This window comes from Cololabis saira, chromosome 16, assembly GCF_033807715.1.
Source record: "Cololabis saira isolate AMF1-May2022 chromosome 16, fColSai1.1, whole genome shotgun sequence".
Taxonomy (NCBI): domain Eukaryota; kingdom Metazoa; phylum Chordata; class Actinopteri; order Beloniformes; family Belonidae; genus Cololabis; species Cololabis saira.
Window position 1 is genome coordinate 5,908,707 of NC_084602.1, and position 26,569 is coordinate 5,935,275.

At 43.1% G+C, this 26,569-nt stretch overlaps 1 protein-coding gene across 1 annotated transcript in view; it reads right to left on the reverse strand.

Moving 5' to 3' along the window:
- fgfr3 (fibroblast growth factor receptor 3) overlaps positions 1-23,321 on the reverse strand; it is an 89,531-nt gene extending 66,210 nt beyond the window's left edge. The window contains exons 1-2 of the mRNA XM_061744474.1: positions 22,955-23,321; positions 16,820-17,043 (exon numbers count right to left, since the gene is read on the reverse strand). Of these exons, the coding sequence (XP_061600458.1) occupies positions 16,820-16,967 (148 nt within the window). The 5' untranslated portion in view covers positions 16,968-17,043; positions 22,955-23,321. The remainder of the gene's footprint in view (positions 1-16,819; positions 17,044-22,954) is intronic.
- Positions 23,322-26,569: the final 3,248 nt, after the last annotated feature.

Genomic DNA, 26,569 nt, shown 5'->3' on the forward strand with positions numbered 1-26,569 from the left:
CGCTGAGCAGCTCCCAGGTGGGAACTTGTAGAAATTAGTGAAGGAGGGTTTCCCTCCGACACCCTACGTTTTTAATGCGTGCGAATGCTTAAAAACGTGAAGACAGAGATTGGAACTGGGTCGGTTCGTCTACGACTTTGATCTCCAAACAAGATCCAGCAATGTGAGCCCAACGGCGATTTGTCAAGTTTAACAAACGCGCCAGATACGTGAACAGAAATGGTGCTGAAGGCTCTGAGACTGCTGACGGGGTGGCGGGAGTAAATCAGAGGGCCGAGTCGGACGGAGCAGATACACACAAAAGCCCCGCTCCGGCTTTCTGTTGGCATCTCGTCTATTATCAACATCTAGACATTCCCGCTGCTTTCTCGTCCGGCGCAGCATGTGTGAGCTATCAGCTGCCTTGCCTGTGTGTGTGTGTGTGTGTGTGTGTGTGTGTGTGTGTGTGTGTGTGTGTGTGTGTGTGTGTGTGTGTGTGTGTGTGTGTGTGTGTGTGTGTGTGTGTGTCCTTGTGTATGTGTGTATGTGTGTCCTTGTGTATGTGGGCTCTAGCACTCTTGCCGGAACCGGGGGCCAGCTGGAAGCAATGTGTGATATGAACTTTTTGAACGTGTGTGTCAGTGTGGATACAGATATGTATGCAAGTGTGGTTGTGTGTGTGTGTGTGTGAGTGATTGTGTGTGTGTGTGTGCAGTGCAGGCTGGACAATCACCCCATAAATCAAGAGGCCCCTGCCCTCCGAGGCCCTCTCACCCTTTCAGCTCAATATCATAACAAATAGCCCTTCAGAATAATATAACGTCTGTCTTAGGACGCTGTGCGGCGTTGCCTGTTAAGAGTGCCGCTTTAAAAACTCCATCTTTTTCGGTGTGTCTGAAGAGGTTTATTTATCCTCTACAAACTTCTCCAGGGGCCAGCGGGCAGGCTGTGGCCCCAGGGATAAAAAGCCCTCTTTATATGGGCAGCCTTTCCCAGCTAACCCTGCTACGTCTCTAACACACGGACGCACTGAAGGTGCCTGGAGGACCAGGAGGGAGTGAGGACTGGACTGAGGTCCCGTCTCCAGGCCTGCACTTGTATCAGTGAACACTGATGACATTTACCACACTACACCCACTTTAAGCCCACTGACAACAACGTTGGGTGTTAGGGGTTTTACTGCTTTACAACACAGTTGGGCGTCAATAGTTACACTACGTCATGTTAATGGACTTTTCTATTGTTTGACTGAGATCGATGTGTTTTAAACCAAGCCAGTCATCTTTCACCACGCAGCCAAAGTGCTCCGTTGCACAATTTTCCAACAGTTCTTCCCTAAAGATGGTAGATACAGCACCAAAAAGCACCGTTGTCAAGCACGGCATCCACCTCTGTTCACCGCAGCTGGTGTTCTTCTTTTGAAATCAGTTTTACAGCTTTGTGCCAACCCGAGATACAATGAATGAATCGAATTAGAAGCTAGGTGGAGATAAAGACAGGGAGGTTTAATAATGGAACTCTGAAGTGGATCTGTGAAACTAAAACGTCATGTTGGGAATTTTTTGTTTTTCACTTCAGATGCCAAAATATATGCTGTCAAGCACAGAAACATGTATATTTCATTAAAAATAAAAGCTTTTTGTATTAGAAATGAAGCAGATACCTATCCGCAAACTATACTGAGGAAAACGTTGCTCTGGAGGAGACATTGCAGCTAATAAACTCAACCTTGATCTGTTTAAACTGTCAATTAAGCAACTTTTCAGTCCAGCTTGTTCTGCGAGCTGATTTATGGAGCTGTTTCAGTGACAACTTCTGGTTCAGCCAAGCTGTTTTGCATGAAGTCGTATCCACACATGTTCAAACAGGCAGACAGCGGCATCGACAAACAGTAAAACATTACAGGACTCCGTTCTCAACAGGTACTTTTATTGAGTCTGGTAGAAAAGCAGCAGCACATGCCTTTTTAAACCATATCTGTGTTTAAGCTGCTTTGAGAGTGATGGATTCCAGATGGCCATGGGAAACATTCATCTTTATCAAACTCGCTTTTCCCCTCTTCCTTACTACTTTCAGTCAATAAAACAACAAGACGGTGATTTTCAACATGTGCGGAGCAGGCCGTCGCTCCCGAAACCATTCAGATACAAACGGCCTGTTGCATGTAATTAGTTGTTTGCTCCTACTGTTGTAACGGAGCGGACTCCTTCTCTGTGAGCAAAGCCAGTTATCCGGTGATCACTCATGGCCCGTTGGGGAGCATGTGTGCAGAATCAGCTTCAGTGGGAGCATTTAGATGTGTGCAGTATGCTCATAGAGCTGCACTTATCTGTGATCTGTATGTTTTTCTTAATTGTCTGAAATTCTCCTTTTGTACTGATGGCAATGCTGTTTTGATTTAATTAAAAAAAAAAAAATGAAGTCAACATCTGAGCAGGGGTTTCTACGATATTTTCATGTACGAAGCATACGGAGCCCCCTTTGGTGACATTTGAAAAAAATAAAATAATGCGTGGCCACGGATTAATAACTCGTGGCCACGAAATAATCAATGCGTGGCCACGAGATATTAACTCGTGGCCACGCATTATTTTGAAAAAAATAAAATAATGCATGGCCACGCATTAATAACTCGTGGCTACGCATTAATAACTCATAGCCATGAGTTAATAACTCGTGGCCACGCATTAATAACTCGTGGCCACGCATTAATAACTCGTGGTCATTAGTTAATAACTCGTGACCTTGAGTTAATAACTTGTGGCCACGCATTAATAACTCATGGCCATGAGTTAATAACTCGTGGCCACGCATTAATAACTCATGGCCATGAGTTAATAACTCGTGGCCATGCATTAATAACTCATGGCCATGAGTTAATAACTCGTGGCCATGCATTAATAACTCGTGGCCACGCATTCATAACTAGTGGCCATGAGTTAATATCTCGTGGCCACGCATTAATAACTCGTGGTCATTAGTTAATAACTCGCGACCATGAGTTAATAACTCGTGGCCACGCATTAATAACTTGCGGCCACGCTTTAATAACTCATGGCCATGAGTTAATAACTCGTGGCCATGCATTAATAACTTGTGGCCACGCATTAATAACACCTGGCCATGCATTAATAACTCGTGGCCATGAGTTAATATCTCGTGGTCACACATTGATAACTCGTGGTCATTAGTTAATAACTCGTGGCCATGCATTAATAACTCGTGGCCACGAGATAATCAATGCGTGGCCAGGAGATATTAACTCATGGCCACGAGTTATTAATGCGTGGCCACACATTATTTAATTTTTTTCAAATGTCACCAGAGGGGCTCCATAGATTTGCATTTGTAGAGGTTCATGAAAATGGAAATGCATCAATATAATAGTTTGTTATAAAACTTTTCTCTCCCTCAAAAAAAAACAAAATAAAGCTCCCAGAGCAGCTAGAAGCACAGACACTCGCCTGCCTCTGACGATGTCCTCCAACAGCTTGCTGCGTCCCTCCAGTCGATATTTTACTTTTATTTCCTATGTTAATATTCTGGACCAGCTGCCAACCTTTTGGCAAACTCAGCACCCCAGCAGACACGCCAGCATCACATGACCTTCAGACAGGATCCATAGAGCCCCCCCTCCCCCCACCAACACACACACACCTACAACAACCGGCAACCCCCCCCCCCCCGAAATAGAGTGCACATTTCTCTTCCTCCATTTCACAGCGATGCCAAATGTAAATCCAGTTCATTCTGGAAAGGAACCCTCTTCTTTTCACTCCTTTCTTTTTTCCCTGAAAACGTGCAGTGAAAACCCCTAATCTCTGTTTAATATGGTTTGGCCGGATGTAAATACCTTTGGACAATGCCCTTAATCTGGGCCAGACCCACAACCTCACACTGTTGGGCAGAAACCTGCCAGGGGGAGACGGGGAGAAATGAGGGATGGCTCGGTGTAGATCAATGATGTGAGGAAAGAAGAGAATAGAGGAGGTGAGGGAGGGTTTCCTTTTGCCCAGCTTGTTGCCTCTTTTTCTCCACTGAGCTGAGCTTTATCAAAGGAGCACTCAATCAAGTTAAAGATAGACTTTGCCTCTAAACATCCCGCCCCTGCCTGTGCCAGCATCCCCCTCCCTCACCCTCCCTTCCTCTTCCATCTCCTCCAACTCCCCTTCCCACCAGCGCCTGGCCCTGTGCTCGGCTGCGCTAACGAGCATCGGAAGCTACTGTACGTCCAGAGCATCTTGGCAGCGACCAATCGTCTTTGCTCCTTTCACACCCTCATCATCACCCCTGAACTCCTCCCAATGCCTCCAGCCTCAGAATGGGGCCTGGGTTTGGTCCATGGTAATTGTCATTCTGAAGACGAACTGGCCTAGTTTCAATTCAGAAGACAAGCGTACGAAGCTTGGTCCACAAAAGCCAAGATGTCTGCGAGCTGAGTGTGGGGTTACTATACGACATAATCACACTTCCCTAAAAAGCACAGAGGAACCAATCTGATTACAAGGCAGCTTTTCAAACTCTGAATTTAAATGTTGGCGCTTCCAATATAGGTGACCTGTTCAGTCACTGTTCTCTTAGAAACCACTGGTCATTTAACCCTAATACTGATTAAAATCTGCAGCATACTGCAAAATCACAAAATGACTTATGATTTTTGATCTAAGTGGAAAAAACGATACTTATTGGCATTATTGGCCGACACCGTCATAAATGGTAATGTCAGATAAATTGGAGGGACAAATGAGAAGTTCATGCACACATATCTCCAAATGTTTGCTGGACCTATTTATAATAACGTTATGATGTGCACTTTTACTGGGACCATCCAGGATTTTAAACAGAGCTGATTTTCAAGTTTGAAGTGATTTTTGGCGGGGTCCCATCCTGAACCCCAGAGACAAGAAACAGCTGATGGAAACCATCCAAAGACACTGACACAGAATAAGGAGATGCCTGATTGAAACATTAAACTTTGACCTCTACTGACCTCGACTAGATCCCTGTCCTGACCTTTCAGAGTGTGGGGTGTGAACCCCCCATCGACATCCCCTCCACACCCACACCCACCAAAGGTAATGCCTCTTCTGACAGGACTGTGATGTGTATGTGCGAGATGACTTTGTGTTAGGGCGTGTCGTCAATATAAACGGCACACTTTTCCTGAGGACACACACACATATAAACAAACCGTGTGAAGCCTGAATTATTCTTTGTCCAGCCTCTACCACCGCAAAGCTGTAAACCCACTTGCCAAAAGGCAGGTTTCAATTAGCAGGTGTCCAGGGTAAAACCTAGGGGGCTGGATTTGTAACGGGGCCAACATCCGGCTTGGTCCTACATGTCTCCGTTACAGTGACGAACCCGCTGGGATCCACTGACTAAGCCAGCTACATGTCAGAAGTACAATTTGATAGAAGTTTTAGCGTGTTTCATAGTTATAGTTGTTAAAAGATGGTTTATGTTTTGTGTTCAGCACTCGGTTTCAACTATTGTTGCACAAATCTATTTGAGTTGAGTTTAAAGCTCCTCTGAATCTAATTAATCTGTCAAGAATGGCTTTTTTGCCAATCTGTTTTACGTTGGTTTTTTTCCCGCCACTTTACATTACATTACCAGGCCCGGAAAAATGTTGACAACAGCATAAGTCTGGATGTCATAGACAATGTGTTGTGACTTAGTCCAGAGTCCACTGCAACAAAAATATTCTTAGGTTAATAAAACCTGGCCAAAAGGGATTCAAAACAAATGGCATGTTAAAAAGCATAATTAAGCACTGAAATCTTTGAGACAGTTGTTTGTGATGGTGAAAAATTCCCTTTTGAAAACCAGGTAGCTTGCCTGCCATGAAGGATCTGATTATCCATATTGTTGGTGTGTTATCTGAGATGAGGCATTAATTATTCATAAATACTTCATACAACCTGCTACCAAAAAATGTAATAAATAAAATATCTATAATAAAGCTTAGACCTGACTTAAAAAGCTAAAAAAAAAAACAACAAATGACTACATTAAATGAGCTAAAGAAAGCTCTTGTCAATATTACTATATCAGTTTTAAAATTCACGGCTTTTTGCTTCAGTTTTACACAAGTATTAACTTACACAAGCATTTTGAACGGCATCACATCCTTGTGGTTGAGATATGGCAGCGTTGGCAGTGGGCACTAACACAGCAAATCTCAGTGGGTAAGTTTAAGTTGCTTAGAGTAACATGAAGTCAATTCTGAACTTTGCGCAAGACTTTAGAAAATGTCTTTCCCAGAGCACATGGCTGTCTGTCCTTGGGCTTGTATCAACAGGATGAAAAGGCAATTACTGCTCCGTTTACGATGCTGTTCATTAATGCAGTAGGGCTGCATGGGTCTGCTTCTCCGCCAGCTTGTAACCTCTACTAGAAACGTCCTGTTGGCCTCAGCTGCCATGTGCTTCTGATCACCTGCAGCACTGGCAGAGACTCCCTAGCCTGCTTGCCATACTGTTGTCCTGCTGTTGGACAACCGTCCCACTTCTTTTAAGCTTCTGCCCATGCTACTATTTCAATGAAACATATCCAACTACAAAAATAAAAACAGGAATGCGTTACAAGGCAAGGGTCAATATTTTTGGTCCCCTATGGATCTTGAACTCAACGTGGTAAAAACTCAAAACTGAAGCAGTGAAGTATGTTTGGTTATGAGAGCTGCAGAGGAGAGGGATAGGCCTTTAATCCGGCAAACCCTCCCTCCTGGTTCCCTCCAGGTTTGGCCTCCACTCACTGTGCAAACTGACCATCAAATGGGAAGATGAGCCTTTGTTCAGAAGCGAAAACAACACGAGGGACAGGTGTCCACAAACATCTAAACTAACTCATCCTGAACTTTATATGGTAGGCCTTCAACCAAAGTGACTGGAATTAACATTAAACAGCATAAAAAAGTCCTACATTTCATTTATAATAATAATAATTCATAAATAACTGATTTGCTTTGTATTGACAAGGTACAACTGTATCCCTATCAGTGGCATTAGTGCCCTTCTCTGTTGTGAAAGCCAGACTTCATGGTTTATGTCAGAGGCCACTTCAAACACTCAAACAGTTGTGTCAGCATTGTTGAAGCAGCTCCTCCAGGATAAGGGTCACTGCTGACATCTTGACCCCTTAAGGAGTCTGAAGGAGGTTCATGTTGAAGTAGAGGACTCCTAGCTGAAAACAAAGTTTGTGCGAACGAAATGTAAAAAAAAAAAAAAGGTCAGGCTTGTGCAGCGTTAAAATAATCTCCTGTTCTCTGATATATGCTGCAGTGAAGGAGAGAAAACTGTCACATGTGAGGAAAAACGCTACCAAATACAGCCAGCTCAAATTTAGCATTTCAGGAGTTAAAAGGAGCTTAAAATGTGGGTTAGTTTAAGAAACCAAAACAGTGCATTGACAGTAGAGCTGTGAGGAGAGGCAACCGGCTGCACACCACCACGTCTCCCACTCTCATCTTTCCAGGGAGACAGAGGCTAACATTACAAACCGCCGAAGGTACAAGGGTTTTTTTATGATAGGTCTCCTGGCCAAATATCAGACGTGGAGACGAGGGGGTGAGCTTGTGGGTTTGGTTTTAATATTAGATGTGTCAGCTGCCCTGGGTGAGGGGGGCGGCTTTAAAACAGAAGCACGTATCTGGGCAAAAGCATCGGAGAGCAAAGATTGATGATGGATCAGTAAAAAGAAAGAAAGAAAAGGAGAGAAGGAATGAAGGAAGGAGAGAAAAAAGAGAAAGCTTCATAACTGGCTTTGACATGCCATTACTTATATTGTAGATGGAAGAAGAGAAAGATGAAGGGGCCATCGACAGGCGTGTGAAAAGACAAAAACAGAGGGGGGAAACAAAGAATAGAGGTAGAAAGATATGGAAGACAGGAGAAAGAAGAAAGTGAAATAGACTCACACTTAAAAGGCACAAAGGGAAGCACACATCCCTCGCAGCAACACAGTATCTGCCTCCATCCTTCATCCTTACTACAACATTTACTTCATTGTGTACAGTTTAACCAAGAACTTAACCATTATATAAAATATTTAATTATATATGAACCTTTATCTTACTCTAATTCACACCAGCGCTAACCCTACACAGGATGCCATAAATTACATCCTGCCCCGTTACTGGGCTTTGGTCCCCACAAGACTGTACGTCCCAAAACACTCGTAATACACGAGACGTCTTCGTCAGGTAACATAGACAAGGACGCACACACACACACACACACACACACACACACACACACACACACACACACACACACACACACACACACACACACACACACACACACACACACACACATTAAAAAGGTCAGTAAGTAAAAACAGAGTAAGGGGGGGAATTTGAATAAAAAAAATGGATGAATATAATAGTAATATTGTGAGGTCTAATTACTTCCTCTGTATTCCCATATCAGCAGTAAAGGTGTTTCTAGTTGGTTTTTTTTTTAAACACTGTTTTTGAATTTTAGCTTACTATTTGTAAAATAAATAATGAAAATATTTAAAATATCTTGTGTGGGCTGTGCAATTGATTGAATTTGAACCATGAATGACATTTTTTCCCCCGACGATCACACAAGCAACGTAAGCGAGAAATAACAGTTACTGACATCATGCTGGTGACCAAAAACGTTGAGGGGATTATTTAAGCGGAACAACCAGCATTTGCTACGTCGGCCTGAATCATTTCTATTTTGTCTTGAATTTTATTTAGTGTACAATTTAAGTTTACAGTGGAAATTTGAACTATTCTATGTTACACTCAATAAATGCAATAAATAAATGCAATATGCTTCAAAAGTCAATGGTTAACCATTTAATAGGCTTTCCCCTCAGGGACTAATGTTGTAATGTTGAACCGAATTTAACTGAACTGAATTAATGTTTAAATCATCTTGATTTCAGTATTGACCAAAATAATCATTATCATTTTTTTTAGAGCAGCAAAGCCCGAGAGTATCTTTTCAACCAATTTTAATGATCCAGGAAGCCTTAGAAATACCGTAAAGGAGATTTCTTTTTCACACGATTAGCTCTTGGGTTCTTTTTAATCTTTACAAAGTAATCATTATTTATATTAGTCAATGGACAGCATAAAATAATGTTGTCAGATTTAACTATGGACTCGGTTTGAAAACCCCCTCTTAAAGGGGACCTTCTCCTAAAGCAGCCTTCTCGATATAACAAGACTTTTTGATCCTCTCCATGTAGGCACTATCTGTTAAGTATCGTAATGATTTCCTGAAGGGGGCCTTTGTAATTAAACCGCCCCCATGTCACCGGTGCCGTCAGCCAACAGGCTTAGAACGGCCCTGAACCACTGCCAGAGGTAAAGCAGAGGACAAGAACAGGTGTGTACGACACAGACAAGTGTGTGGACATGCCTCCAAGCCATCATTAGGCTGAAACCGGTCATACATGCAGCTATCAGAGGTGTGAAAGATCTGGAAATATTCAAAAGAGGGGGAAAAATTGAGAAGAGGATTTAATATTAAATGTGTTTGCCCAGTTGTCTACGGGTATTTGCACTGAAAAGAAGTAGAAAATGAAAAGAAAGACACATACGGGATAAAAAAAAAAAAACCTCACTGCCATAAAAGGTGGCAGGGGTTAGACGTGAGCCGAGCACACAGACAGGTCTATCTTTTCATCCATAATTCATCGAATGGCACACAGGGAGGATTTCAAAGGGCATTAATGAGCTGTACAGATACATGCATAGTTGAAGCCTGTAGACAAGGTCCACATGAAGGCCGCAGGCTGACAGTGACCTGCTGATCTGCAAATGTCTGCTAATTTTTGGGAGTGAAGGCTCGCCGAGGTGCACATAAAAGCAGACCCCTGACATGAATGCTAAAATGATTCAAAGATTCTTCTCTGGCTTTCATACACGATGGGATAAACAGTCAAAAAAGCACTATATGAATGCCCTTTTTATTGTCCAAGACAGATTTTCTCTATGAGAAAAGAAACATCCGCATGGTAACATAAATACAGTATGTCTTTTTTAAGGCCAGATTCCTGCAAGAATATCCTGTCCTTTACATGATTTTACTTTTAGCCAATAGTCAGGAGCTTCGTAATGTGTGATTAAAGAAGTCAAACCAGAAAAAGTTGTTGTTGTTTTTTAACCCTACTACAACACTACAAAGGACGTTGTGTGTTTTCATACCCCCCCCACCCCCAACGAGCACATTGGGTGGCTCAGACAGGGTCCAGTGTCTTAAACCTCCTTTTCACACATGACAGGATTAGGTATCAAGTATGACCAACTCCAGCCTCTGATCCACACCCAACTTAGACTAAGACTTGACTGGCTAGAAGGATGTTCACACCAATCACGTTTGGGGCCAATGAGAAGCCCCAAATGTGATTGGCTCAACCTCTCAGATTTGGGATCCAGTACCGAAGACGACCAGTTCATCTCGTCCATTGCTGTGTTTTCTAAACTGCATTATAGCCAAAAGAAATGTTGGGTTTGCCTTACTTCAATCCACATTAAACCCTGACACCTTGACACCACTAGGGGTGGGTAAAAATATCGAAAAATCCATGCATCGCAATTTTCCCCGCCCTAATTCAATATCTATTAAGCAAAGCCTCTGAATCGATTCACCTCCTGGCCAGTGGGGGCGCTGTGCGCAACATTTTCTTATTATTCGGGCTTTGTGGACGGTGGCTGCACGCGACCAAACAACAATAAAATGGCAACGATGGCAAGCGGAAAATCTTTCAGATCCGATGGACAAAAGTAGGGTGGTGTGTAAGTTGTGCCAGGCAGAACTAAAATACAACAGCAACACAACAAACCTGGGGAAACACTTAAGCCGACACCATGTGGATGCAACAACCTACGGCTAAAACTGTGGACCCAAAACAGATGCAACTCCACAAAGCCTTTGTCTGCAAACTAGCGCCAAGATCTGTCCGCGCACAGAAGATAACGGAGTCCGTGGCCGTCTTCATTTGTAAGGACCTTCGACCGTACAGGGTTGTGGAAAATCAAGGTTTTGAGAAGATGGTACACACACTTGAACCACGATACGCCATCATGTTGACACAGGACTGTCATGTGTTTTTTTTTATTTAACTTTTGTACAAATGGTGCTGCTAAGTTCATTTCTATGTGAAGTAACATGCCACGTGTTATAGGCTTGAAAATAAAAATAATGAAAAATTGCCAACAGGTATTTGTGTATTTTCTACGTCTTACTGAATCGATATCGAAGCATTTAAATCAATATCGAATCGAAATCAAATCGAATCAAAACCTAAAAAATGTAAATCAAATCGAATCGTGAGTTTCTTAACAATACCCAGCCCTAGACACCACCTCATAGGAGTGGGCTGAGGGTAATCGTCAGACCAGAAGTCCTCAGGCAAACCCTGATAAATCCCTCTCATGGCCTGGAAGTAATGGTGAAGACGTTATTGCTCCTGGTAAGCACTCGTTTCCCCATTTCGGTACATTAAGGTCTTCAGTTCTGTCCTCCTCAGACTCTGCGTGGGAACTCTGGCCACCTCCAGCTGAAAAGCACGCATGAAGGTTTGGTTCATCTCTCCGTGATGGACTGACAACCTGTCCAGGGTTCGCCACGCCTCTCCCATTCATCCAAGCGTTAGAACCACTACGAGAAGGTTGCTGTTCTTCAAGTGTCTTCTAATGAATTCCACCTCAGGAACTGATGGTGTCCTGCATGTTAATGCGAGACATGACCACAGGAGAAGGCCCTCCAGGAAAGCCACCAGGCCAGGAAGAAACGGGAGGTTTTCTGAAAGAGGGGTTGTTTTTTTTTTAAAGGTAACGGTTTCTTTCAACCTTATTTCAATGTGAAACTTCAAAAGGCATGTCAAAATAAGTTGATGCCAATGCAACTACTAAAATATTTCTCCAGGGGTGAGATGAAGAACACATGCACTTTCACCGAAGAGTTGCAGCAAAACTGCTGGCTGAACACATTATGTGCTGCTATATGCTGTTCTCACACACACACACACACACACACACACACACACACACACACACACACACACACACACACACACACACACACACACACACACACACACACACACACACACACACACACACACACACGCAATACCTTCAAGACAAGACTGTGATCAAAGACTCCGAGTGCACAAGAGAGGTTTTCAAAAGGCAAGTATGTGCATATGTGTTGGAGAAAGAGAGAAAAAGTGAAATTTGAAGAGAATAACAGATAAGGAGAGAGAAACAATGAGAGGGAGGGGAGAGACGGCACGTGTGTCCGTGCCAGTGAACAGTAATGCTGACATTTACAGTCCTTGAATTAGGAGGGAGGTCTTTGATTGTGTGTCCACGAGTCAAAAGGACATAACACCGACTTCCATTCGTCCTCTGGACGCCAACATTCACTCAAATCTAACACTTCCACAGTCCTAACCCTTCAGGCTAACCCGGGAGCATGGAAGACACGTCTGCATCATATCTGTAATTAGTACTACCTGGACCCCTTCAGACACACACACATATCATATCTTTCAAGCTTATCAAAATATTCTTTCAAAAGGGCAGTATTGATCTTTTGGGGGCTTTTCTCCCTGTGAAATGACGTTAGTGTTGTATTTTAGTAATTAAACACTCAAACGACACAAGTTTTAGATGGAAACTCCTCCATCAGTGGAAGCTGACAGAACAGCTCTGACACCAGCAGTGGCTGGCTCTCCTCTTCCAGAGCCCAAACTGCACGCAGGTAGCCCACAGGGGTCACTGGTCAGGCTACACATGCATAATGGAACAGCTCAACCAAAGCAAATGCACCGTTGGTAATTAATAAACACAGTGAGTCCAATGTGCAAACGATCAGTTTGAATGATCATTTCCTGGCCCGTGTAAACCTTCAAGGACATTTCAGCCCCAACACTGACCCAAACGCAGGTTTACACATTCTTCTCTCCCAAACTGGCTCACGAGTACACGGTAAGTACACAGTAACACACACTTTGTGTCCCAGACAGACAACACAGACCAGAGTGACAACTTTGCAGCGCGGTCCTGTGGCGGCTGAGGGGAAATCGTGCCATCTGCCAGTAAACGACAGTCACTTTACCCCCACTGCTCATCCATCTGTGGACGTGGGGAACTCTGCTGGAGGCCAGACGGCACGCAGGCCGGAGATGCCCAGCAGGCCCAGAGACCTCTACACGAGTAAACCACAGCGCTGTCCCTCTTCATATCATCTGATTCTTCCTGTCCGAGACCTGGATGATGAACATCATCCACGTAGACTTCAGCGATCACAACCGTTAAAGACAGACTGTATTTGGGTTATTTTATTGAGTTTTGTCATCATCTTTTGATTTTTCAGTGTTTACATTTCCATGACAAAACTGCATGTTTATGACCTCTTAACTAAAATGTACATAGAAGAGCTTTTTAAGCCCCGTGTTTGTGACCCTTGGTGTGCTCTGAGGGTGAAATCAGTTCCTAGATAATCTCACAAAACTGCAAACTGCAGCCTTTTAAACGAATGTTACATAAACTGCTACTTTGGCTTATGCAGTTGTGTCTTTTAGAGAGAAAAACACACACAAACTGTAGTGAGCTAAAAGCTAAACACTCCGTCTCAGCAGGAAACATGATCCAGGTCACAACCGTCCACATCCAATAGAGGGTCTGCATTGATGTCACTTCCCCACTGGACCATGTCCTCTTACTCACACTGAGTGCCAAAAACAGCTGCAACTAGTGGAGAAGATGGGATACCAGCCGATTATCAGCTTAAATTAAAGGCAGTTGGACTTGACAGTGACCCGTACAATTACCCCAAAAACCAGTGGTCCATGGACATTAATATTTGGTACAGTTACCAAGAACCAGTGGTCCATGGACATTAATATTTGGTACAGTTACCAAGAACCAGTGGTCCATGGACATTAATATTTGGCCACCAATCCAGTTTCCTGATATTTATATGTACTTAATTTCTATGCCGGGTAAATACACGAAGCAAAGCTTGACGGCTTACAAAAGTCTTGACGCTTGGTCCGACTTCAAGACAGGATTTGTTGTAGAAATTAAAGTGATGAGGACACCGAACTTTATGATTTAATTGTTTAACGTTAGCTACCCAGAAATCCAACATTACCTGATACAAAATGGGAACCGCAAATCCACATTTCAGTGCCTGGAATCCAGTTGTTTCTGCGAATTGCAGCAATCCATTTGTCTCTCGTAAGCTTATTTTTCGGCAGTCTGTCTGCCACTCAGTCTTTCTGCCATCTGTCCTGAATCTGTTTGGTAATTCTGACCCTCGATGTTTCTGAAAGCAGTTCTATCAGCATTCTGGGAGCTGATTGGTCCTTACAGCATCATTAGCTGCAATACTTACTGTTGAATCTCAATATAATGCTAGTATCAATATGTTGCATAACGTCATATAATTCATGCAACAGCTCAAAAAACAGTTTTAATAACACTAACCCAAATCAATATCGGAATCAAATCAAATCGTGATAATCGATTCTGAATCTTAAGAATCGGAATCGAATCGATTCTTGACATTTGAATGGATCCCCAGCCCTACTCAGGTTTGTCTCTCCGTCATTTGGGGCAAAATGATGTGAAACCGCCAGACTGATGAATCCCTGAGCTGGTACTTGAGCGAGCTCCTCGCCCAGCGGGTTGTTGTTAATCAGGCCGGTGACCCTGGGATGGATATCCACATCCCTGCATCTGCATCCAGCTTATTTGAAAGGGAGCCCCAATATATCCACACATGAACACGTACAAGCTTCTGGAACAGAGTGAGAGGACTCTCCGCTCGTAGAGGACATGTGGGCCCTCCCCACCAGGCACGAGGCTTCTGCAGCGCCTACAAAGACCCGCTTAAAATAACTCACATGAAGAGAAGAAAAAGGGGGGAAAGAAAAAAGAACAACGCCTCAGAAAAACATTACTCTGCAGTCTTTTTTTTTCTCTTTTTTGCGCAATATGGAGAGATTAAAGCAAACAGTTGATGTTTACTTTGGACTGATGGGGGGGGGGGGGTCTTCACCCCCACAACAAAGGGGAGAAATCGTGCCGAGCTCAGCGAAGCAATGAGAGTCCAATTAAATCTTCCTTGTAGAAAAAAAAAAAAAAATGTACTAAAAGACCACATTTACATAAACATTAAACGTTTGAAGCTTTTTATTGAAAGGGATGAACACAGAGAGGAGTTCTAAGCAAATGTCATACGAATGAAAAACAAAGGATGAAGTGAACATGGTTCATCGTGGATGTGGAGCCAGCTGCCGCTCCGCCGCACAGCCGGCCCAAACCAGAAGATGCTCATTTCACAATTACTGAAAACAGCTGGAGCCACTGAGTGTTTAGTATCACCACAATTGATTCCTCGGTTAATAACCTCATCGCTTCACCTCCAGCAGCGACTCGTCTCACGTGTCTGGAAACTCAAGTTTCTGCACGCGTGCGCTGCCTCTCTCAAAGTTTTGCAACAACGGTGGAAGGAAAAGAATGCAGACATGCGCCACTAATGTTTTAGCCGCGGTAGCATAGCGCCAGGGTTGCAACACGCATGGATGGAAACATTCCACGGGAACAACTGCAATACTTGGGAAATAATGGGAGAAATTGCAGATTAGCTTTAACGAGGAACCTAAATTTAGTTGAAAAAGTCTTTTTGTGTAAAACTAGTATCTAAAGCAAATTCAGGGAGGTTTTAGCATGGGCATTTAGCACAGACGGGTTCCACAACCCTGCAGACGACACCGGGGGGCCATTCTTTTAAAGCCACACCCAGCACTACGAGTAACCTTCATAAAGATTCCTCCCAAACGTAGAATGCGGGACGCAGTTTGCTAGAAATACCAGGAGGATTTGCTACTGCTGGGAAAAAGGCCAGTCTGCAACCAACCAGCCTCACTGGACTCATTTACGACATCCCAACATGCACCACTACGGCTCTCCAAAAACTCACTTCTAACACCTCGTTTCAATTTTGCTAGTTTTAAGGATTCTAGTCCAGAAGTTTTTCTTACCCCATTGGCAAAGGTTTTCTTTTCGCTTAAAATAAAACAATTTTGACTAGATTTAGAAATATTAGGCTTATTTTGAGCTTTTTTTGACAGTGAACAGAAGCCAGTCACTGCGGTCACGTCACCATTTTGAAAAAAGCTCCTGGACTACAAGAATTTATGGGTATATTTTATAATTTCATGTAGCCCATTTCTATTCTACGGTCCAACATAAACTGTAGTGGTGGGGAAAAAAATCAATATTGCAATATATTGTTACGCTCTCTGTCGCAATAAATAATCGATAAACTGACGGCAAATATCGATATTTTATTACAACACACATAATGGATTTAAGCGGTTGTCTCCACACTATTGTTCATGCACTTTAATTTGTCCAGCTGTACAGAGTTTACATTTACAAGACTAGCAGGCAGTGAGGCTAATATACAAATGCACTTTCTTTGTACATTTTATGAAGTTTTGGCATTGAATAAATGCATAATTACAGACGTTTTCCTTTTTATGGGTATTTTTCTTTTTCAGTCACATATATCGTTGATGAAATGTCTTACAATATATTGAATATCGTAGATATCGTGTATCGTGATATTATCATTAGCGTTGGCCACATATCGCCACAGTATTGAATGGTGAGTTACCCGTATCGTCCCAGCCCTAATAAACTGTTAGCTAGTTTAACAGCTCCGGTGTGATCCAGATAACAGCTGACAGTTGATACTTGCTGCTGGACCCAGAGTTTAAAAAAGCTCCAAAGATATCCAGCGGTCCAAACATGGCGGCGAGTGTTGCGTCCTACCTGTGGGCTGAGCGGTGGGCAGCCGGGCTGCAGCGACGCAGAGCGGCAGGAGGAGAGACAGCCAGAGCGAGCGCCACAGAGCCGTCATTCCTCTGGACGGAGAGGTCCGACGCAGAGCAGGGAGGCCCGACTCCACCTCAGACAGCATCCTCCACCTGCATGCTGCCCGCAGAACGGCGGCCGCAGACGCCCGAGAAACCGTCCACCAACTCCTGGACGCTGGCCTGAGACGCAAGACATGTGGGGGGGGGGGTTAATTAGGGTTGGAAAACAAAGACACGTGTCTCTATGTAACAGAGATGAAAAGAAAATCAATGCTGAGCTGAAGTCAATCATAAAACAAAGTGCTTGGGTTGTGCACACACTAGGCACGTGTTGAAAAAAATCGATTTTCCGATTCTAAATCGATTCTCATATTCATTTCTAACAATCGATTCGTATGTCTAAAGATCATTACATTACAACTTTTGTTATTTTTTTGAAATCCAAAATCCAAAAAAGAATATTTTGTTGGACACGAGAATAACTGGTGCCATATTTTTGCCTTTAAATATGTTTAAAGGTATGAAAACATTCACGTTTTCAGTTATAATTGCATAAATTGTCTATATTTCATTACTTTATATCATTTCTTGGAGTTACATTTGCATAAAATGCTAAAAAGCAAATTCTCAAAAATTAAAAACCTAAAAAGACCGAAAATGGAAAAAATGTAAATGGAATGTGGGAAAAAATAAAACTGATTTCATCCGTCTCTGTTTCCTCCCTGGATCTGTTTGATAATTCTGACCCACGATGTTTCTGAAAGCAGTTCTATCAGCATTCTGGGAGCTGATTGGTCCTTACAGCATCATTAGCTGCAATACTTGCTGTTTAATCTCAGTATAAAACTAGTATTAATATGTTCCAGAACTACAGTCATATAATTCATGCAACAGCTCAAAAAACATGTTCAATAACACTAACCCAAATCAATAACCAATCCAAACGTGATAATCGATTCTGAATCTTAAGAATTGGAATGGAATCGATTCTTGACATTTGAATGGATCCCCAGCCCTGACACACCACCAGATTCAGGGATTAAATCTCAACATGTACTTTTCCTCCCCAACTGTCTGGGAGCACCTGAGGGTTGAGCTGGCCGGAGCGTTGGCTCTGGTAGAGGCTCCGGTAAAGGCTCTGGTAGAGGCTCTGGTAGAGGCTCCTGTAGCGGCTCAGCCCCCGCACAAACACGTGTGGGACAAACGGCCATTAAGGAGAGAGCTATTTCTGAGCTTAACAACCTGTCATTCTTTCCACAGGACTTGTTTCTGCTTGAGAAATTCTTCTGCATGGTTTCGCAACTGACTGACACAAACGCACTAGTCTTCCACGGGGACGGGAAATGCCGAGGTCCAGTACGAGGAGGAGGAGTACGAGCTCGCCAACGCGTCCAGCGGATCGCAGGAAGGAGGAAGAGGCACGTCACTTTTGGAGAGGGATGATGGCAGGGACATGCTGGAATGCATTTATCGAGCTTCGCAGAGAACGCTGGGAGCAAGGTGCCCAAAAAACACACAAAAAACACACCAGCGGACCTAAACACCAGCCGCCTCCACTGGGAGGAGTCCACAGGGAGTAAAATACACTTATCATTTGATTTTCATTTTGTAATTTAAGCATACTCTTAAATTAAATACTTGGATAAGCCCTGAATGTGACGTAGAATCGTCAAAATGGTTTGATTCACTACACAAATTGTTACAGATTACTTTTGTAATACTGTATTTGACCCGGTCTTTGTATGTTTTGACCGTATAGAAACGTAATTCTCGTCAGATTTGTGAAATAAGACCTGGAAACAGGCATTGTGGCATAGAATTGTCAAATTGGTTTAATTCACCGTACGATTTGTTACAGATTACTTTTGTAATTCTGTATTTGACCCGGTCTTTGTACATTTTGACCGTATAGAAACGTAATTCTTGCCATTGTAAGAATGAGATGTACCTGCTGGATCTACTGCCCTTACTTTTTAACAACTTGTGCTTTTTATTATTTTACTTCTTTTCTTACCATTTTATTTCATTTTATTTGTTTTTTACTGTTTAATTGTGTCTTGCCACTTTTAATGTTGATGTAAAGCACTTTGAATTACCTTGTGTTGAATTGTGCTATATAAATAAACTTGCCTTGCACTCACAGATTCCCGTTTCAGAAAAGCAGGAAGTGTTTAGCGCACACGCACACACTCACATGCACACACTCTCACACTGTCCACAGAAAGGTTGTGTTGTGTTTCGTCCTCACAGTGCTGTTTTTCTTTCCCGGGACGACCCGCTCCTTGCTCAGCACAAACTGGGAGGCTTTATTTGCACCTTATCAGTTTTCAGCGCAGAAAACAGCCGCTAAGGCGACCTAACGAGACAGAGACACGAGCTGTTCCTAATCTCAACAGAGCACCTTTCATAGCCCGGCACACTGCAGCCTCTGCACGTCTGTGTGCGTACGGCAGGGATCTGCTCTGTGCGTACCGCAGGGATCTGCAGGGATCTGCAGCATCCTGCTGCCGGCTGGGCCGGACGCCACAAGCCTTCGCTCTCAGGTGGGCCTGTGTTGGAAAGATCCATTTTCCCATTCTAAATCGATGATTCATATGTCTAAAGATTGATTTTTTTCTCATTATTACAACTTTTGGTATTTTTTTGTTTATCCAAATCCAAAAAAGGAATGTTTTGTTGAACACGAGCATAACTAGTGCCATGTTTTTGCCTTTAAATATGATTAAAAGGTATGAAAACATTAAAGTTATCAGTTATAATTGCATAAATTGTCTATATTTCTTTGCTTTATATACCGGCTGGGGGTTACATTTGGATAAAATGCTAAAAACCAAATTCTCATAAATGGGAAAAACTAAAAGTGATTTAATTTGGCCTATTTGCTGTCCTGGATCTGTTTGATAATTCTGCCCCACCATGTTTCTGAAAGCAGTTCTATCAGCATTCTGGGAGCTGATTGGTCCTTACAGCATCATTAGCTGCAATACTTGCTGTTTAATATCAATATAATACTAGTATTAATACGTCATATAATTCATGCAACAGCTCAAGAAAACAGTTTTAATAACACTAACCCAAATCAATATCGGAATCAAATCAAATCAAAGCTTGATAATCGATTCTGAATCTTAAGAATCGGAATGGAATGGATTCTCAGTCCTGGTCTCAGGTGTCGCTCGCCTTCACTTTTCACTGGTAGATCGCAGCGACAGAGAAGTGTGGAAAAAAGCAAGTGCAGCTTTTTATTGTGGCACGACACTAACCCTAACGAGGCCTCAAAGTTGCTTCTCATAAAAGTCTCGATCTGATTTAGACCCGCGGTGAAGACAAGCCTCTTAAACCTGGTGGGAACGAAGCGGGAGAAAAAACAACCACAGGTTTGTATTTCATGATCAGGAGAGACCAGGCGAACCCGGGATTACAGGAGGAGCCAAGAATATCAGCAATATGACTGATGACACTAAAAAGAGAAACGAATGTTACTCATTTCAGACCCAATCCGTGCAGAACGGTAACTCCATCCTCTTTTATATTGAGTGATAATGTAAGCTGAAGCAGTTCAGCCAAGATGGACACGCTGAATGAAATGTAACTCCCGGTGTAACGCACAACCTCCACCACTCCAGAAAAAGCTCAGGAACTGAGCTTCGGCGAGGAGTTCAGAGGCAAAAAAAGTGTTTTTATGCTCATATTTCCTTAACGCATTAAAGGCAAACACAAGCAGATCAGTGAATAATACATGAGCATTAATCATGCAGAGCTGTTTTCACATTGTAAAAGCTCTGAAGTTGAGAAGGGGCTTCAAGCAAGAGTTCAGATCCCTGCAATCCCTCTGCCCCCGAGTGGGGATCAATGCACGGGAGTCACATGCTAGTCACACCTCTGCAGTGTCGCTAAGCTGCAATAATTACGCTGGAGGATCGGCAGCCGGGCCGGGATTCACTTTGTCATTTTTGGGAAAAAGGAGATTAAAGGTTTTTCCGGAGAGTGCAAACGGCAGGCAGGCAGGCGGAGAGGAGAGGGTGGTTTTCATAGCTCCTTCTTTCTTTTACCCTCCACCCCCTGCTGTTATCACACGGATACCCTCTCCTCAGAGCTCTCACTCACACTCACCCTCAGGTGACAGCAGATATTGATCAGCTGATGGTGCCGAGAGCTTTGTGCTTAAAGCTGTCAGCAGTGCTGGATGCAGCTCCGCTCAGGCCCACATGGGAACCACGGTTTATCATCCGTCCACAGTGCAAAAGTCCTCATCAGGAGGAAAAAACGCACAGGAATCTCCACCCCAATCCAACTGAGGATTGTATAGGGAAAAACATGGAGCCACAACTCCACAAACCTGACCCGATGTTTAGTGGATTTAATGCAGATTTGAATGAGAACATTACACCAAGTTCAACATTTATGTGAACTCATTCAGACACATTTTATCTGTAATATGAGGTCCTGGAAGGATGATTAGTTACACACACACACTTTGAGTTATGAGGCCACTGTAGCAACATTATGATTTGATGGTTTGGGTTTCAGGTAAAGCAACGTTTATGATCAGAGATAAGCCTTTTCTCTGGATTAAGAGAGGCTGAAACCACTAAATGCTCTTTGTTTTTGAAGGAAAACACCAAACCGTACTGCCTTTAATTTCGTTGCGCCCTGTATAATGACAATAAAAGTCTGAATCTGAATCTGATAGGGAGAAAAAGAGAAGAGAGAGCTGGTCTGTGGAACAGAGATGATCCTTTCAGCCAGTTAATACAATTAATTTGCAGCATTTGTCAAAATATCTTTAAAAATGGTTTCACGCCTACAGATTTTAACAGATTAATGTAATAACAGTCCAAAATGTAATTTCAGCCTATAGGAAGCCTAGACTCCGGTAATTGTATCTGGATGGGGCTGCGGAGCTGCAGCGCAGCGGCCAAAAATCCCCATCTGAATCCCATCGAAACGCGTTTGAAGAGCAGAGAGTGATCGGCTGGTGAAGGGAGAACCAGCCGGAGCAGAGTCCTCCCTCTCTCCTCCAGGCGGAGAGGGAGGACGCTGCTCCGGGACAAACTTCACAGGGAACCCTGAAGGAACCATGAGGGAACCGGGAGGGAACCACGGCGGCTGATGCGCAATTCCAGCTCGGAACCTGAAGACGTCACCGACGCAGCAGCGCAACACCATTATACTAGTGAGACAATAAAACCAGGTCCCTTCTCAACATAAGAACTGAACTATTTTTAAATGCACATCTTTTTTTTCTTCCTTTTTTGGGGGATTAAACAGTTATTACACAGTCAGAACAAACAGCAATATTGAATAGATGCCAGATATTGAAAGTTGAAGTTATCTTGGGGGGAAAATGGGCAGGAGAACTGATTCTTTGCACATTTGACAATTCTACAGCCATAAAATCAAAATAAATCCAGGGGGCCTGAATGTAATTACAGTAGTAAGGGGGTTAACGTGCGTGGTGAAACGTTTTCAGTCTCATTTGCCTCATTTGTGTCCTTCATGCGAATCATTTCTGGGAACCAAGGTGTCACAATCTTTTACTCAGGCATGGCCAAATACTTTTAATTCAGAAATCGCCTTTCAATTGGGTTCATTTTTAATTTCAAATAAAAAGGATCCACTCAACCGCAAAAAAAAAGACAAAAACAGGATTGTTTTCCCGGCAGAATGTGTAATTTGGTCATTTCCAGGAGCGATGGGAACCTGCCCGCATGCATGCACGGCTCGGCTCGAATCGCGCATTTACCTGCGCGCCACCGGCCGGGTACGCACGGACCGGTGCCTGCACGCACGGACCGGTGTCTGCGCGCACAGACCGGTGCCTGCGCGCACGGACCGGTGCCTGCGCGCCCCCGGGGGTTTTGCACAGCTGTGGCGCAAAATCCCGCAGTCCCGAGTTCCAGACGCAACCACGGCGAGACCCATTAATGCGTAAAATCACGCGTAAAAATCACCTCCAGCGCGTAAAATCACCCCAAAGTCTCCAAGTGGGAAATACTTTTGGGTGGACAAGAAGTAATAATAATAATAATAATAATAATAATAATAATAATAATAATAATAATAATAATAATAATAAAACAATGCTTACCCAAATATCCTGTTTTGACAGAAAACGACCTTTCAGATTCCAGCTTTCATTAAAAACCAGCCAGCCTTTATTTTCCAGACAACTTCACACAAATCCACCAAACTGCTAGAATCCTGAAGTGTGAGCGCTCGCAGAGCGACTGACTGGGGAATCAGTGAGAAATCCTGAATCCGCTGTGAACTTCACTAAATCCCGCTGTTCTCCGTGCGCTGCTCTCCACCAAGTCCAAAGGGTCCGGGTCTCCCCAGGGCGCTCATCCTGGTGTCCTGCGGCGCGGAGCGGCTTTGGGGACGGGGCTCCGGGTACCAGACCTCCGGGGACCAGAGCTCCGTGTCTGCTGTGCCAGCTGCGCTTGTACGTTCCGGAGGAGCCTCCGCGGACTGGCGGCTCCTGCTCTGCTGCCGCCCGTCTAGTAGGAGCCGCAAGGTGCCGCCGTGAAGCCGCCCGACGCACGGGCCGAGCGCTTCCGGGCTGGCCTTTCAGAATAAAGGTCTGGAGCAGGACCCAGCGACGCGGCGCAGTCCTCTTCCCGGAAGCGCAACTAAATCTGCTCACACATTTTCGCTTCCAAAAATGATCATTCAGCTTGAAATGGTCTATTTATAGTGTTTATAGTGTTTTTGCATTCATAACTTTATTTGAAAGCAGATTTTTTTTCCACCTAGAATAAACTACTGCTACTGTAGGAGTCATATCATTTATAGCAGAGGAAGTTATAGACATTTGTTTGACATTTTTTTCCTTTAAATATGTTTAAAGGTATGAAAACGTTAAAGTTATCAGTTATAATTGCATACATTGTCTATATTTCTTTGCTTTATATACCATCTTGGGGTTACATTTTCATAAAATGCTAAAAACCAAATTCTCATAAAAATGATCAGTCAGCTTGAAATGGTCTATTTATAGTGTTTATAGTGTTTTTGCATTCATAACTTTATTTGAAAGCGGATTTTTTTCCACCTAGAATAAACTACTGCTACTGTAGGAGTCATATCATTTAGAAATGACAGTAAATCATTTATAGCAGAGGAAGTTATAGACATTTTCTTGACATTTTTGCCTTTAAATATGTTTTAAGGTACGAAAACATTAAAGTTATCAGTTATAATTGCGTAAATTGTTTATATTTTTTGCTTTATATACCGTCAATTTGCATAAAATGCTAAAAATCAAATTCTCATAAAAATGATCAGTCAGCTTGAAATGGTCTATTTATAGAGTTTATAGTGTTTTTGCATTTATAACTTTATTTGAAAGCAGATTTTTTTACCACGTAGAATAAACTACTGCTACTAAAAGAGTCATATAATTTAGAAATAATTTATAGCAGAGAAAGTTATAGACATTTTCTGGATTAGCACAACTGCTTTTAGAAATTCTTTACTTTAACACTTATGTTTGTTTCTTTTAAATTCAGTTGCTGAAGCATGAATAGATTAATTATTTGCTCACAGGCGTTGAAAACTGGAAAGCGATGGTAAAACTCATAAACCATTATGGTACGCTAACAGATCATAAACTATTGTTAAATGAGTTTAAGGGAGTCCAGGTTAGGTTGATCTTGGTCACTGTGGCCCATTTGTATTAGGAAGCTGGAATGTTCAAGCTCCTAGTCAGAGGTCGAGGTTGGAATTCCCTCCGTGAAAGTTGGAGAAATCTCCCCCACACCAACTTCACAATCCAACAAGGCTTCATTGATTTGCATCAGTTAAGTAAATCCTCAGCTAATAGCACTGTTCGTAACACTGTTCTGCCATTTTATCACATTAAGTTAGACAGACATGATGTCACGGAGTGGTTTGTTGAGGACCCAAACGCAGGAGAGCGGGAGGCAGGAGTTCGCAAAAAACAGGATTTATTCAGCAAAACCAAAAACGCTGCTGAGCAGGATCAAAAAAACCAAACAGGAACATAAACAAGAAAACTGGGTAGAACTGACGGGGAAAACATGGAGGGAGCAAACAGTACGGATCAGCGAGGAGCAGGGGAAAGACAAGACTAGATAAACACAGAGGATAACGAGACACAGGGGCAGACAATCAGGGCAGATGGAAACAGGAGGTCTAAGACAGAACTGAAACTGGGGGTGTTCTGCCAATCCTTGCTATCTGCAGAGAAATGCTACTTTGTGGTTCTGCGCATGCACACAGTCGATTTTCAAAGTTTGATTGGCACGTCCATCATTTCTTGCAGGATGTAAAATTGATAATATGGGATGTTGAGTATTTCATCCTTCAAAATACACTACCCATGACATGAATTTCATTACACTTTGTGAACATTATACGATAAAGAGAGAAAAAAAAATTCTAGCGCTTTATTTGATATTCATTCAGTCATTCGTCTTTATTTAACCAGGCAGGTCATTAATAACATTCTTATTTACAATAACGGCCTGCAAAGCGACAAGGACCACTTGGGGGAAAAGGAAGTGGTTTATGGGGGTAAAACACAATACAATTGTAGCTCTGAAAAGGTAGAAAACCATTAGGGAGCATTTTTGGCAAAGAAGCAGAAATTGGCAAAACAGGGGAAATGTCAAATCCTGACACACAAACTGTTTACTTCTCATCTGCATGTTTTTGTGCTCTTTATAAGGTCAATGTATCTTTGTGTGAGTTTGTAAGGTGTATGTGCCAGATTCAGTGTAGCTCAAATTATTATTATTATTATTATTATTATTATTATTATTATTATTATTATTATTATTATTATTATTATTATTATTATTATTATTATTATCTATTCATGTCTAGCAGTGCCAGGAGCAGTTTGTGGAAAGGTTCAAGGTTTAGATGAACAGTTTCAACTTTCCTGCGAGTGTACTCGTGTTTTTTTTTCTCCTCCTGTGGAAAGTGGAAAGTCGTCAACTTGTCTGTGACGTCATTGTAAATTCCATGGAATGCGGTGTAAACTGAAAGGCTGAAACGGCCAGGCTTTTATTGTGAAGGCGGAAGCGTCACCTTTGTGTCGGTGTGAGTGTCGCCACAGTGACGCGGCTCTCGCTCTCGCTCTCGCTCTCCTCCCCACATTCCCTCCACGGGCCACGCTGCGGGGCCCTGCCTCGGGCTCCCCGGTCACCACCCACTCCCCCCCCCGGGGACTGCCGGGGTGCAGGTGACGGTCCAGGCCTCCCACTCACCCCCCATAAAGCAGTGGTCTTCATTCCAGGTCCTCGAGAGTCGCTGTGCTGCATATCTTAGATGTTTCCCTGCTCCAGTAAACCCTGATACAGATGACTGTGTCACCAACAGAAATGTGCAGACCTGGAGGAAAGACTGGTGATGACCACTAATTAGAATCAGGTGTGTTGATGCAGGGAAACATCAAAAACATGCAGGACAGCAGCTCTAGAGGACCAGGAGTGAGGACCACTGATCTAAAGGCTCAGAATCCAGAGCTCCTACATGGACTAAAATTCAGTCTGAATGGCTTCATTTGGCTTCAGGTGCCACGCAGGGCTCGGGTGGGGGCTCTTTTGAGAGATGCTTGATGGTGTGGGTTTAAATCAATAATCATAATCTATAGAGGGAATGCGCATGATGTCACAGATGCGACTTCACAGCGGGTTTCGCCCACTGGCAGAAAGACTGAGTGTCAAAAAGACTGAGT